This window comes from Polypterus senegalus, chromosome 1 (assembly GCF_016835505.1).
Source record: "Polypterus senegalus isolate Bchr_013 chromosome 1, ASM1683550v1, whole genome shotgun sequence".
NCBI classification, from domain to species: domain Eukaryota; kingdom Metazoa; phylum Chordata; class Cladistia; order Polypteriformes; family Polypteridae; genus Polypterus; species Polypterus senegalus.
The window spans coordinates 334613308-334629523 of record NC_053154.1 but is presented as its reverse complement, the minus strand read 5'-3'; the positions used below and the strand labels follow the sequence as shown (position 1 = coordinate 334629523).

General features: G+C 44.8%; 1 protein-coding gene across 1 annotated transcript in view; it reads right to left on the bottom strand.

Annotated features, from left to right (window-relative positions):
* The window catches only part of LOC120516858 (vitamin D 25-hydroxylase), a 40896-nt gene extending 25584 nt beyond the window's left edge, over positions 1-15312 (bottom strand). The window contains 1 exon segment of the mRNA XM_039738834.1: positions 15007-15312. Coding sequence (XP_039594768.1) covers positions 15007-15252 — 246 coding nt within the window. The 5' untranslated portion in view covers positions 15253-15312.
* Between the last annotated feature and the right edge of the window lie 904 nt (positions 15313-16216).

Sequence of the window (16216 nt, the reverse complement as noted above, 5' to 3'; positions counted from 1 at the left end):
GAAATGAAGGGCTGATTAGAAATAGGACGAAAATTACCTGCATGTCTTTGGACTGTGGAAGGAAACCCACACAGGCACGGAAAGAACATACAAACTCCACAGGGAGAACCCAGGAAGCGAACCCAGAGGGGTCTCCTAACTGCGAGGCGGCAGCGCTTTCCACTGCGTCTCCGTGCATCCCGCTGAAAGTGAAAGTGAACTTTAAAAAAGTGGATGGAAACTTTTGACGTCAACTGTATTTACGGTTTCTTTTTTTTTTTTTTTAATGCAGGAGACTTAAAATGATGAAGAGGAAAAAGTTTAGAGTAAAATTGATGACTTAGTGCCTTTCCTATCTTTTCGCAATCAATAAGTGACTTCTCAAACGGCGTATAAATAACGTCAGCGTCCAAAGAGAGTCAACTATTAACTTCAGCAGCACTAAGGGCCGACCTTTGTCTCCTTCACTGCAGATCCCGTCTCCCGCTCGATAACTCCTAAAACGTAAAAAGACCGCGCGAATGTCTGACGAGAAGGGAATTGCACTTTTGGAAGGAGGGCCGTCTTCGTGTGGTTTCAGCGCATTAAGTCGTCCGCCAGGCAGAAGTGAAGTTTTCAGAGCGAGTCCTCGGTGCCAGGCAGACGGTGGTTTTTTAGGAGCCACTCGTGCCCTTTACAGAGGATGTGCTCTAAAAGAGGAGAGCCTGCTGAAATGGACGAGATGCGCGCAAACAAAACGCACAGAGGCTGTGAAGTCTGCGTCCTTTACAAAAGTATTTGAGGGTCGGGTTAGAGTCACAGATTTCTGGTTTAATTCTCGCCTTGTAATGACGCCCGGTGACGCGTATTCTCTAAAGGTGTGTGTGGGGATTTCCAAAGTTTGGTCCTGGGGTCCCACCGTGGCTGCCGGTTTTCATTCTAACCAGTCTCCCAAATAATTAGTTCAGTCCGACAACTTTAATTAGCCCGTGTCCCTACCCGGCCAGTTGGTTGTAAGGACCAGTGGAGGAGAGAGCGGGCTCGGGGCATTATGAGGGCAGCCCCTAAACCCCCGGTGCTGTGGCACCAAGGATTCCCGCTGGGCATGCTTGCTGCTGCCCTGATGGGTTCTTTGTCTTTGGAGGTCACCAAAGGGGAGCTACAGAGACGGCAGAGACATGCTATGGTGGGGCTTTCAGCACACCTGCTTCGATTCCAGACTGTGCTAATGAGCCACCCAGAGGACCCCCAGGTGCAGTTCAAAAGGAGCCAGAAGAAGAAGAAGAAGAAGAAGAAGAAGAAGAAGAAGAAGAAGTCCTAGCAGGATGATCTGGCCACCTATAGAAGGAGACAGAATGAGCCGGGGCCCCGTGAAGGAGCGTTAGACTGATGCGCTTTGGGGGCTACTTTGCCCCACTGATTGTTGGAGTGAGAGGGGTGAGCAGAGCAGGTGTCCTCCCGAGGGATCCAAGGAGCGACTACATCTGCATGAAGGATGAAGGGAAGAGAGCCGACCTCGAACGGTCTGGCAGTGACATCCATAGGGAGGCCAAGGCGGAGGCGGCTGAATGGAGCTTGTAGCTGTTGGGGTCTCCGCCGGCTGATGGAGCAATGGGTGAGCTGGGGAGAAAGAGATACGGAGGTGGGCCGGAGAGTAATGAGAGAGAGAGAGAGAGAGAGACTGCATTTTTAACTTCTGCACATTTCTTTGACCTCGGATTTTAAAGGATTTCTTTATTTGATTTTAAAGGAATCTGCACTTTTTGTTTTGATTATTATTTTAATAAAAGCACTTAGCACTTTTTGGATATATCCCCTGGCTTTATGTGAGATATGTCCTCATTTGTCAGCTCATCTCGGTGACATTACCGTTGGTGTTGGGTTCAAGGGCTCCCATAAAGACAGATGGGAGCGTGGAGCGGACCCGCATCCTCACAATGTCACTTCCGGTTTTGGTCCCAACAACGTCACTTCCGATTCCAGCCCGGATGATGTCACTTTCCGGTCCCCTGCCCGATGACGTCACTTCCGGTTCTGCACCCCCCCCCCTTAATAACCACCATTTTCTACCTGTGAATCAGTTCCGTTTTGAACTCCAATATGCCAGTGCCTTTTGAGTTTCAACAAGCTACAATACCCCAAACTTATCTGTGGCTCCTTGGTATCCACCCTAAACTTTTAGCAAACTCATTTTGTATTTTCTGGTGTGAAGAACAGCCAGGGGCCTTGCCAAGCTGGGACACCCTCAGTCGGGAAGAACCAGGGGAGGTAGCACACACAAGATGGCAGCCCCCACTTGGGTTGCAGTGGCGCCATGGATTCCCACAAAGCATCATGGGATTTGAAGTCCTTTAGCTCAGCCCTGTGTTCCATGGGTGCCACCAGGGGGTGCTGTGAGGACCAGTGAGCCCGCCTTACCCAGAAGTGCTCCTGGGACAAGCCTTTGGGGCACTGGAATTACTCCCGGGGGTTACTTAAAAGGAGCTGCCTGCCACACCTCGGAGAGTCAGAGTTGGGAAGAAGGAGATGAAACTTGCGTGAGGAGTGGAGGAGGAAGGAAGAGATGAAGAAAAGACAAAGAGAAGGAGAACTGCTATGTGCTGCCTGTGCTTTGGTGTTGTGGGAGACGCTTACTGGAAGCATTTCACCCCAATCAGTACTCTCTCTTGTTTTATTGAGACCGGTGTCCACGGCCAGTCAGTGTCGGGCGTTTGGGGAGCTGGAGCGCCCCCTGGTGGCATACTGGATTGACACAAAAAAAAGGCAGAAACTGGGAAAGAACAGCTTGGTTAATAAAGGCGGGTGTCCAGTTAAAAGCAAAAGGTGGTCCACGGGATTGAACCTGAAGACCACTGAGTTAAGCCCTTTATATACCACGAGTTATGGTTCCTGTCCCTGTTGAAAAATACGTTCTATCTCTCTAGCCCTGCGTGTGCTTTCAGCGCCTTTTCCTCGTTGTCCGCATGTTCTCCGGCCCACCCGATCTCAAGCGCAATCCCTTCACGCCATCTTCTCAGACCCTGTCATTAGTTTTGAGGCTCCTTTCTCACCTCCCATCCTGGTTTTATACTTTCCGACTTTCTCAGGATGTACCTTTACTCCTCCTCGAGTGCCACGTCACCAAAGCCACCCTGACCAATCAGATAGCTCCGAGGGACTGGGAAACGCAGACCTTAGTGTTTTATTACACGGTAGATTGGCACACAAACGGATGAAACATCAAAGTAGCGGCCCTGCGTTACCATTCAGTGTCGTTTGCACCCGCGTCTCATCACTAATTCTTAGGGCCAGGACGTGCGACGCCGGGGCTTTGAGGCTCATCTCGGTTTCCGTTCAAAGAAGATTTACAACCACCTGACTGATGACATCACGGAAAGCACCTGCAGGGGTCTGACTGTCCCAAAGCTTTGTGCTGTCCCTGGTGGTATGAAAGGGGATGCGTAACGACCTCTCATATCTTATCCAGAGGAGATACGGAAATAAAACTGGAGTCCACAAGTGTGGAACCTGTCTTGGGACAATTAGGCAAACCCCACGTTATTACCGTTTTCTGTTGTACGTCCTGGGACTTTTGACGTGTCACTGACACTCTAGTCCAGTGGTCTCGGAGGGCCGCGAGTTTCTATTCCAGCCCAGTTGCTTCCTTAATTTTTAAATGGCTGTCCCCCCGCGGCTCCGCCCACGTAGTAGTGAAACAGGACAGCGAGGAGGGCCCCGCCCCACTCCTGAGGCCCCGCCTCCCCTCCCCATCAGATTAGTGCGAACATATCGCTCCTGCAAGTTCACTCTGATACTTAGCGCGATGAGAGAAGTCACAAAATCAACCGGAACGTTCAAGCAAATTCTAGAAGAAAACCCGATCGAAGTCTGTTAAGTAGTTCTCTCGTGAAAAGCGGACAGACATACAGACAGACAGATGTTGGACTTTATATATACAGTGGTGTGAAAAACTATTTGCCCCCTTCCTGATTTCTTATTCTTTTGCATGTTTGTCACACAAAATGTTTCTGATCATCAAACATATTTAACCATTAGTCAAATATAACACAAGTAAACACAAAATGCAGTTTTTAAATGATGGTTATTATTATTTAGGGAGAAAAAAAATCCAAACCTACATGGCCCTGTGTGAAAAGTAATTGCCCCCTTGTTAAAAAATCACCTAATTGTGGTGTATCACACCTGAGTTCAATTTCCTGATTACTGCCACACCTGTTTCAATCAAGAAATCACTTCAATAGGAGCTGCCTGACACAAAGAAGTAGACCAAAAGCACCTCAAAAGCTAGACATCATGCCAAGATCCAAAGAAATTCAGGAACAAATGAGAACAGAAGTAATTGAGATCTATCAGTCTGGTAAAGGTTATAAAGCCATTTCTAAAGCTTTGGGACTCCAGCGAACCACAGTGAGAGCCATTATCCACAAATGGCAAAAACATGGAACAGTGGTGAACCTTCCCAGGAGTGGCCGGCCGACCAAAATTACCCCAAGAGCGCAGAGATGACTCATCCGAGAGGTCACAAAGACCCCAGGACAACGTCTCAAGAACTGCCGGCCTCACTTGCCTCAATTAAGGTCAGTGTTCACGACTCCACCATAAGAAAGAGACTGGGCAAAACGGCCTGCATGGCAGATTTCCAAGACGCAAACCACTGTTAAGCAAAAGAACATTAGGGCTCGTCTCAATTTTGCTAAGAAACATCTCAATGATTGCCAAGACTTTGGGAAAATACCTTGTGGACTGATGAGACAAAAGTTGAACTTTTGGAAGGCAAATGTCCGTTACATCTGGCGTAAAAGGAACACAGCATTTCAGAAAAAGAACATCATACCAACAGTAAAATATGGTGGTGGTAGTGTGATGGTCTGGGGTTGTTTTGCTGCTTCAGGACCTGGAAGGCTTGCTGTGATAGATGGAACCATGAATTCTACTGTCTACCAAAAAATCCTGAAGGAGAATGTCCGGCCATCTGTTCGTCAACTCAAGCTGAAGCGATCTTGGGTGCTGCAACAGGACAATGACCCAAAACACAGCAGCAAATCCACCTCTGAATGGCTGAAGAAAAACAAAATGAAGACTTTGGAGTGGCCTAGTCAAAGTCCTGACCTGAATCCAATTGAGATGCTATGGCATGACCTTAAAAAGGCGCTTCATGCTAGAAAACCCTCAAATAAAGCTGAATTACAACAATTCTGCAAAGATGAGTGGGCCAAAATTCCTCCAGAGCGCCGTAAAAGACTCATTGCAAGTTATCGCAAACGCTTGATTGCAGTTATTGCTGCTAAGGGTGGCCCAACCAGTTATTAGGTTCAGGGGGCAATTACTTTTTCACACAGGGCCATGTAGGTTTGGATTTTTTTTTCTCCCTAAATAATAAAAACCATCATTTAAAAACTGCATTTTGTGTTTACTTGTGTTATATTTGACTAATGGTTAAATGTGTTTGATGATCAGAAACATTTTGTGTGACAAACATGCAAAAGAATAAGAAATCAGGAAGGGGGCAAATAGTTTTTCACACCACTGTATATAGAGAAGGAGAGAGATTAGCCGTCCCCTGCCGTGTTGTAGAGAAACAGGACAAACTTTAAAAATCAATACACAAAAAGGTGTCGCTAGCTAAGAGAAGGTGAGGTAGAGCGACTGGAACGGAGGCTGGCCTGTGAGTGAGGCGGGCACTGCAAGGCTCCCCACTCCTGACGTCCCGCTTCCAGGGCCGGATTGAAACGAAATTGGGCCTGATGCTGCAGCGCAGAAAATGCTGATTTTTTCTTGCCATTGGTGCATCCGACACTCGCCGTACGTGCGCACTCAGACCGACCGAGGAGCCTTAATTGCTTGCGACACAACCAGCCAGCCTTTATTGAACATGAATAATAATAGCGACGTAGTATCGTAACAACTCGAGATGAACATCAAACTATGGAACAATAGCAATTGTCTGAAAAGTGCACTTAATGCGGAAAACCTAACAATGAAATACACAAAATTTCGCAATTCACTTACGAAACAGAGTAAGAAAAAATGAATTTGCAGAGACATTGGTGACTCAGTTCAGGCTCTTGAGGGTAACAACTTGTCCACGATTTAAATTTCATAATAGACCAGAATCCTGTCGAGGATTTTAAAAATTCGAAACATCCATGCTGGGCCCGCAGGCCGGCTTTTAGTTTCACCTTTACAGATAACCCTTTAAATAGCCGTTGATTTTTACTGTACAAGGTGACAAATTGACTACGTGGCGCTTACCGAACAATAATAAAGTGGCAAGAATCCCCACGATATTGCAAAAAACGCAGCTAAATTACTAAGTAAACTGTTTAACGTAAAATTGGTAGCATTAACTTGAAATCTTTGGTTAACAATAAACACAACGACGTTACAGTTATGTCAGCGCAGAGAACAATAGTAACTGGATAATAAGTACCGCTGTGTCTAGGCGTCCAAAAGTCGGACTCCAAATTTCATTCTAAGAATTACTTTGATGTTAATATAGCAAAGGAAAACCGTTCAGCTTCTGGAAAATTCTCGTCTGTTTTCATCTGGGCCTAATGCTGCAGCATCGATAGCACCCACCCACCTTAATCCGGCCCTGCCCACTTGCCCTTCCCCTTGACCTGCAGCCTCGGTCTCAGATTAGCGCGGGTCCTGCTAGCAAACTATGACGCTTAGTGCAAAATCAACCGGAATATTCAAGCAAATTCTAGAAAAAAAAACTCGATCTAAATCCGTGAAGTAGTTCTGTCGTGAAAAGCGGACAGACATACAGACATTGGATTTTACATACACTGTATTGCCAAAACGTATTGGGACCCGCAGGCGTTCCAGGTGTATAAACTCAAGCCCCTTGGCATGCAGACTGCTGGCTTCTACAAACATTTGGGTCGCTCTCGGGAGCTCAGTGAATTCAAGCCTGGTACTGTGATAGGATGCCACCTGTGCCATAAGTCCATTCGTGAAATACCCTCGCTACTAAATATTCCCTGGTCAACTGTCAGTGGTATTATAACAAAGTGGAAGCAACTGGGAACAACAGCCATGAAGTGGTAGGCCACACCAAATCACAGAGCGGGGATAGCACGTGCTGAGGTGGGCAGAAGTCGCCAGCTTTCTGCAGAGTCGATAGCTACAGACCCCCAAAAGTTAAGAACAGTGCAGCGTAGAGACAGAGAGAGCTTCATGGAAACTGAGCAGCTGCAGCCAAGCCTGGCATCACCAAGTGCAATGCAAACCGTCAGATGCAGTGGTGTAAAGCCCACCACACCGGCACTGGGCAGACGTGAACTCTGGAGGGACGAATCACGCAATCCGATGGACGAGTTTGGGTTTGGCAGGACTCGCCTGACTGCACTGTGCCAAGGGTAAAGTTTTTATGGTGGGGAGGTTGGGCTTGACCCCTTATTTCCAGTCAAAAGAACTCTAATGAAGCCATTTTGGACAATTTCACGCTCCCAACTTTGTGGGTACAGTTTGAGGATGGCAACATGACTGGGCACACACACCAGTGCGCAAAAGCAAGGCCTAGAAAGCAATGGAGGAGCGAGTCTGGTGGGGCTGCACAGAGCGCTGACCTCAACCTGACAGAACAAACACCTTTGGGATGAATTTGAGCGGAGACTGACAGCGAGTCAGACCTTCTCGTCCAACATCAGCGCCTGACCTCACCAACGCTCTCCTGGTCAGACATTCCCATCAACACACTCACCCTACACCTTCTGGAAATCCTTCCCAGAAGAGTTGAAGCTATTAGAGCTGCAAAGGGTGGGCCGACTCCATATTAAGAATGGGACGTCATTAAAGTTCATGTGTGTGTAAAGGCAGGCGTCCTGATACTTTTGGCAATATAGAGTAGACAGAGAAGAAGCCTTTACTGCTCACGTGACATTTTTCAGCTTCATTTCAGTTGTCCTGCTTGTTAACATTTTGAACCCTTCATTTCTTATTTTTAGTCAAAATAGCCGACTGCTCCTTATTAGCATTAAGATGCAAAGGACCAAAGTAACAGCAGCTCTCCATTTAGTGTGTTTCCATTTACACCCTGTGGATTTGTGTGTTTTAATAAAATACCCAGAAGGACTGATAGATAGAGAGACAGACAGACAGACAGACAGACAGATAGACAGACAGATAAAAGGCAGTATATGATAGATAGATAGATAGATAGATAGATAGATAGATAGATAGATAGATAGATAGATAGAAAGGCACTATATACTAGATAGATAGATAGATAGATAGATAGATAGATAGATAGATAGATAGATAGATAGATAGAGAAAGGCACTATATAATAGATAGATAGATAGATAGATAGATAGATAGATAGATAGATAGATAGATAGATAGAAGATAGGCACTATATAACAAATAGATAGATAGATACTTTATTAATCCCAAGGGGTAATTCACATACTCCAGCAGCAGCATACTGATAAAAAACAATATTAAAGAGTGCAAGCTGCACGTTTGCTTTCAACTTCAAATCATTTGAATGTTATCCTCAGAAAGGAAAAAACAATTCTACGATATAAGAACGCGCTGACATTGCAGAGTTTACGGCACTAAGAAGCCATTGAATTAAATTATTGACAAGGCCTGTTTACTGATTAAACAACCGGGTTGGAGCAAAAACCTGCAGCCACTGAACCAAAGACCACCAAAAGTTTCCCACTGCTGCTCTGGCCCACTAAAGGCACATTCTCTAAACCAGGGGTTCTTAACCTGGGAGGCCACAGGTAAAAATTACGTAAAAGGGGGGCCACAAAGTGGGATGCGAAAGAAACAGAGACGTGAGGAAAAAAGAAAACAGAAGTGAAGTGACCGCGCCTCCCGTTGAATGAATCGTCAAGCGCACTCTGTGGCGGCAACGTCACTTCCTTTCCCAGACTCCTCCCACCCCCACCCTGCGCGGTACCCTGGGGTGATTTCAGCATTTCGTGTGTCACGGGAAACGTGCGCGACTGGCGCAGTGTTAGTGCTGGTTCTTCCTATGAATATTACAGGTATTTTTGCCATTCATTTCACGATTGCTGTTAAAAATAATTGCTTAATAGCTTTTATTTCCAATTTCAGAGTTTATCTTGAAATTAGGGACGCACCTTTCAGTGGCGTAGCTCGAGTTCATGCCGGGGCGCTGCTTCAATTTGCCGCCCTCCAACATATCTGAATATGTTAACCTGTTTAACTAGAAAATTAAAATTACGTATAGAGAAAAATTAAGGTACATTTTGCATAATTATATATAGAGAAACAGCAATAATTTTTCACATATAATTACTTATAAGCATCAACTAGACAAGAATATTGTAGAGACGCACTGATAAAGCCGTGTTCAAATTATTAGTTTAATATAATTACGCTGCGAAAACCAGAACCAGTGTTGTGTACAAGTGATAGGTGGGTGTAATATTCTTTATTCGTTCTGGAAGCTTCCGTAAATGATTCAGTGCAAGGCAGATGGCTAGCTCAGAAAAGCTTTTGATTTATGAAAGCACATGAAACAGAACTTTACAAAAGACGCCCGTCTCCAGTACTCACTGTTGCTTATTCCTCCCCTTATTTATTCATACTGTATATTCGCCTTGGTTATCTGGTTCATAGCATCCATTATCCAGCCCGCTAAATGCTAAGTACAGGGTCACGGGGGTCTGCTGGAGCCAACACAGGGCGCAAGGCAGGAAACAAACCCCGGGCAACAACCCCGCCATGCCCACCGCAGTGGTAAATAACAACTTTATTTAAAACCTTAATTCACAATATACTACAAAGGGGATGTTTTCTGCGCAGAGCAAGAACGCATTCGTTATTGATAACGAAACGAAATTCTAAATTGTAAATGAGTTGTTTATCTTCCTTGAAATTCATTTCGGTGTGATGTTACGTGTTTATTTTTGTTATCGCCTCATAAATTTCAACTGCTGTGTCTGATACCGTCACAGAAAGACAGTCTGGAAATTATTTTTGAAGCATTTGTGGAAAAGACTTTTAATTTTATTCATGAGTGATATTTTTCCAATCCTGCTGCTTATACACGAATTGTACTGAGTGTTTTGGTCAATAATGTCGCCCCCAAAAATGTGCCGCACGGGGCGGACCGCCCCCTATGTACGCAACTGGCACCTTTTCCAATCAAAACTGCACATTCAAAATTTACAATAGACTCATTTTGTAAAATATTAAAGAATGCAAAATTTCTTTTTAAAATGTGCATATTTCGTTAAAACCAAATCCGGTACTTGTGTACTAAACGGACGGCAGTGAAAGCTCCCCCACGGAGCCTGTTTATCCCAATAAACATGTTATGAATTTGTCAAAACACTTGTGTTTTCCTTTTTTCCTGTCCGTTTAGTACACAAGTACCCCCAAAACAAAGAAGGTCCCTGAACTTTGCCTTTCAATGATCTTTGTGGAGATATTCTAACGGGGGATTTCATCTCAAATCGTGCAAAACATCTATATTAACCAACACCGATCTGACTGAAAGAAATATGTGAGACCCCCGTGTCTGAAATTAAATTACCCGCATTCGTTTTGTGAAATTCGTCCCAGTGTCGTGGTAGGTAATACAGAATCAGGTTTCAGTGGTGTGAATTATTTACTGAGCCAATCTGCGGAATCATCTTAACATAACGGACTGAGGTGATCTTCGGTTATCCGTCACAGCAATAGAAACGAATTAAAAAAAAAAAAAAAAAACTGTTTTTGGTCATCAAGCACAAGGGTCACATTAATCGAGAAATACTTAAAAATATAATTTTTGGTATTTTATAAATTAAGAAATTATTGTATTTAATTTGCATTGTAATGTCATAAATTCTATTGTGTTATAATAAAACTTGTTCTATTTACAAACAAAACCTTTCTACTGGTAAGCCTCTGGGGGGCTACAGGAAGGAAACGAGGTCGAAAGGGGGCCACGGTTGGAAAAAAGGTCGAGAAACCCTGCTCTAAACCCCCTTATGTGTGCCCATGTTCCACAAGCACGTTGTCTAAACCCCGTTAGGATTCTGTTTGCCCCTGACGGAAATTATTCCCCAAATTCTGATAGAAAATAATCAAATCTTTCACTTTGCCTCACAGGAAAAATCCCCCATACGTGAAAACGTTGTCACCTAATTATGAATCGGCGGTGGCTTCGATGGATTCTTATTGTTTACATCGCAATCGTCACATCATGACTGCAATTGTCACATCAGCCTAGGGAACGAGTCGCCAGCACTCTTGGTTGGCATTAAGACACACAAATGAGCAGCAGCGGCAGGGGAGCCTAGAAAAACAGCAAGCCTGCCAATGTCTCAAATGAACTCCGTCAGGGCCGGTGTCATATTCTTTGGGTTCTGTTATACAGTATATGATTCCAATACAGTTGAACGTGACACAGAAAGAGTTATTTAAAGAAAACTGTACTAATTAAATTATCAAGTGCTTCACTTACAGGTCAGCCATATATCTATTCCCGTTCCTTAATGTTCTAGGGAGCATCCCCAATTTACAATAAGTAATCAGCCATCCATCCATTATCCAACCCGCTATATCCTAACTACAGGGTCACGGAGCCAATCCCAGCCAATATAGGGCGCAAGGCAGGAAACAAACCCCGGGCAGGGTGCCAGCCCACCGCAGGGCACACTCACACACACACCAGGGACAATTTAGAATCGCCATGCAACTAACCTGCATGTCTTTGGACTGTGGGAGGAAACCCACGCAGAGAGAAACCACGAAAGGGGAACATGCAAAGCGAACCCGGGTCTCCTAACTGCGAGGCAGCAGCGCTACCTACCGCGCTACCATACGTAAACATAAACTGTAATATAAGGGAATGTTTGAAAATGACTTCTATTGACAGGCGGCAGCAGCAGCACGCGCTCCGTCTGAAGATTGTGAGTGACGTAAAGATTGAGGGTCCGTTGGCATTCGGCGCAGGTGGGCATCGGTGCGGTGCTACAATATTCATAACAGCAACGAATGGTCAAGATGAACACGCAGGGCGTTCTTGGACTTTTGTCGTTTTAGCGCGCCTGTCCGATTGCGACTCTGCCATCAACAAATGTGACGGTCACTCGGGCCGTGTCCAGCCACGTCGGCTAGGATTTCTGTAACCCACCCGACGTCACTAATTTTTAGATCGTCTTCTGGCACAATCGGGAAGAACCTTCAGAAGCTTCAAGGGGCTTCATCCACCCATCGCGACTAAATGTCAGCATCTGAATACAATTTAAGGAGCAACTAAGGCGAATTGAGATAAAAATGGTAAAAACAAATGTATGCGTTAAAAATGATGACAAAGAAAAGCCGTTTCTCCATTTCTTCCGAATGCACACTCTGCGTCACTTTTCTGAATGCAGAATTGGAGGCAAAAAAACCCCAAAACAAACAGTAAAAGGCCCGCTAAACAATTAGGTTGACGAGACACGAGCGACCCACCGCTTTTTGAGACGAACGAAAGCCTGCAGCCACCGCGCTAGCCCAGCACTGAACTTTGGAGTCCCCGCTGCAAAGCCAGGCGACCTGGAGGACTCTGCGGGTTTGTCGTACCGATCAGTTTAACCAAAATACTGGCAGCCACTCCACCTGAACTTCAGAACAGGTCATCAGCACGTGAAGACCCGGCCAGTGCTTGGATTAGATTTGATAAAGTTTTATTAATCCCAAGGGGGGAAATTCAGAAGCATACAGCAGCGAAAATATAAAAACAAAGATACAGACCCACGGGAATGAGAATACTGCCAATCAATCGATGGGAGTCCAGCCAGGAAAAGCTGGGGGTTCTGCTGGGATTGGTGCTGGTGCGACCAGCAGGGGGCGCTTACCCTGTGATAATGGGGACAATGAGCTGTAAAAATGGCTCCGTCCTTCGGATGAGACGTAAAGCCGAAGTCCCGACTCCCTGTGATCATTAAAGATCCCTTCGTGAAAAGTAAGGGGGTATCCTGATGTCCTGGCTAAACTGCCCACCACGGCCTGGTCATTCTGAGCCCCTGTCTCTTATTGGCTCTCAATCTCTCACCACTTCACCGCCTAACAGCTGACGTGTGGCGAGCGCACTGGCGCAGAATGTCACTATGTAAATAGTAATAACAAGACATTTTATTTATATAGCGCCTTTCCCATGCTTTAGGTCATCTGCATCATCATGTGATGTGCGTATAGCGAGAAAAGCGCTACATAAATGTAAAGCATTATTATTATTTTATAATTAGTAGCCGGGTCAGCAGATCATGATAGATAGATAGATCTGAAAGGCACTATATAATAGATAGATAGATGTGAAAGGCACTATATGATAGATAGATAAGATAGATAGATAGATGTGAAAGGCACTATATGATAGATAGATAGATAGATGTGAAAGGCACTATATGATAGATAGATAGATAGATAAATGTGAAAGGCACTATATGATAGATAGATAGATAGATAGATAGATACTTTATTAACCCCAAGGGGAAACTCACATACCCCAGCAGCAGCATACTAATTAAAAAACAATATTAAATTAAAGAGTGATAACAATGCAGGTAAAACAGAAAACATGAAGCCTGGCATTTAATTCTGTGGCTTGGTAAGGCACTCATTCTTCCAAAGCAAATCTCGATCACATTGCAGATTTTTCACTTTCTGAGAATTTTTATATCATAGTGTGATTTGTACCCAATGGTCTGTCCCTTCTCTCTCTCTCATTTATTACATTACAGAACATTTTATTCAAACAGATATTTCATAAGGCACGGACTCAGCTTTAAATGGAAGGCCGTACGCTGTCGAGCTTCTGGCTTCTTTATCCTTTAGCACCTCATTATTAACTGATGGCTGGTTAAAATAAAATCTCGAGTCTTCTCCCCTCGACATTCTCATATACTCAGATATGGGGATGGATATTTGAGGAGTAAACCGCAAGACAAGAATTATATTTTTATATAATGTATATTAATGAACCATCAACAACAAATCAAGTCAATAATACATTGAACGATTATTATAAAAGTAAAGTTGAATAAATCGGACTCTGCAGCTGCATGAATCAAAGGTAAAGTACAACTTCCGGTCAGCGGAAATAGCTCAAAAGTTGGTAGAAATTTACAAATTTTTACCGAATATTTGTATGCAAAATACGGTTGACCTAAGTGAAAGCGTCCTAATGTTATCGTGTTTATAGAGAGACAGACATAATTACAAAAATGGTATATTCGGATTATGGAAGGTCTAAAACGTCAAGATTCATCAAAATCTCGAAATAGAATTTTTGGACGATTACAAGACTTTCCCAGCGAGAAAGTAACAAGAGGAGACCATTCAAATTCGAATACCGCTGTTTAAAACTAAAGCAGGCAATATACAGAGTGGTCCAGATCTAATTATGCGATTTTCATTACGCTATAACTTGTTAAGTTTATTACATAGAAAATCACCCAAAAAACCCCGGACCATCGAGAAGTGTGCGAACTGACGACATGATCGCGCCGAACTGGAATCGTCCCCGCATAAATCAAAGTCATCCAGACGATCTGGATCTGCATAATTAGATCTGGACCACCCTGTACGTAACTAAGAATAAGCCCGTAACACATGCTGCGTTAGAAGTAAATAAATGGTTTCTTATTCAGAAATTGGTTAAAGCCACTGCGGCCCACCAGAATGTACAACTGCCTCCTGCGGAGACGGGAGAATAGAAGGCGAATTACGATTGACGAGTCCGCAGTTCTTTAAGAAAACCGTAATAGTTTTATTCCAACTCAATTTCAATAAAACTTTATTATTAAAGTTTACAAGGAGAGCATGTGATCGATCCGTTCTGTCAAACAAGCAGCAGAGGGCGCTTTATTACCGAAACTGGACTACGAGACGGTGTGTGTTGAAATTAACCTGCAGAGGGCGCTCGAGCGTGGCGACTAAGGTGAAAGTTTGCCCTCAAAGTAAACAAAGTGTGCCTTTGCCATCCTCGTATCTCTCACGGCACAATAATATTCATGCAGCTTACTCGACCAGACCCCCCCCCGAAACCCTACCCCTCACCGCCCCAGCCGCCACCTCGTCATCGCCTACCTGCCCGTGTCTTTCACTTTGTTTCCTCATAAAGACGTGTGGTTCGGAGGCGAGTGACAGGACGTTCCCAATTAAAGGCAAACGTGACGGCCCCGGAGGAAAGCCTCTTGGTCTCCGCTGTTTTAAAAGTTGCCGGATCAGCAGGAGCGTCACCACGGCGAGCAGTAAAGCCCCTACCGCGGTGTTCGTGTGCCAGGCAGACACCGGCGGCCAGGCTGTCACTTTGGGAGTCGCCTGAATTTTCATGTCGGCACTCCGCTTTCCGCACGTCGACGCGACTCCCGTCTTGCTCACTCGAGCGCTTCCTTTGCGGGGAGGAGATGAAGGTCGAAGCGGAACGAAGGTGTCGTTCTAGCGATTAACCCTAGCCACCCCACGGCCCCGCTTCGCAGATAAGGCGCCTTCAAGCCGCTGTGACACTCGAATTGGTAGCGAGCTGGGGAAAGGGACAGACAGGAGCAGCGGTGCCCCCCATGCCAACTAGGCCAGTAGTGGCACTGATGCCATGATTAGTACAGTGGCAAGACAAAGTATGTAAAGACTGCGCAAGAACAAACGCGTTTTCTGCATGAATTGGTCATAATGGGAATGGCGCTATAGACATAAAATGTGTTACTAGTAATAATAATAATAGAAAATGTGAACCGATTTCCATTAAAGTCACAAGTAGAGACAAGCACAATATGTCCACAATAACAACGCACTAACAGTTCTGACCTTTCACGTCTTTAAGGTTGTTGTACCGTGTTAGCCATTATGAATGTAGAAAAGCCAAGCAAAATGACATTTTTATTGGCTAACTAAAAGATTACAATATGCAAGCTTTCGAGGCAACTCAGGCCCTTCTTCAGGCAACTTGCCTGAAGAAGGGGCCTGAGTTGCCTCGAAAGCTTGCATATTGTAATCTTTTAGTTAGCCAATAAAAGGTGTCATTTTGCTTGGCTTTTCTCTACGTCTTTAAGGGACAATCACAGGGTGTCCTGGAAAAAGTAAAAAGTTTAATATCTTTGGGCAGCAGCGGCCTTAGGGGTGGGCGGGGCCAATAGGGCTGACCAATCCCCACGCGGGGCCGGTTACGTAAAACGCTGTTACCCAATGTGTGGACTGTATAACGTTGCGCGCGAATTTAATAAAAATAATGTTAACATACACCGGATATTCTCATTGCAGTAATCCGCTAAATGTTTGCAAGATAACATGCGGGCTTGAT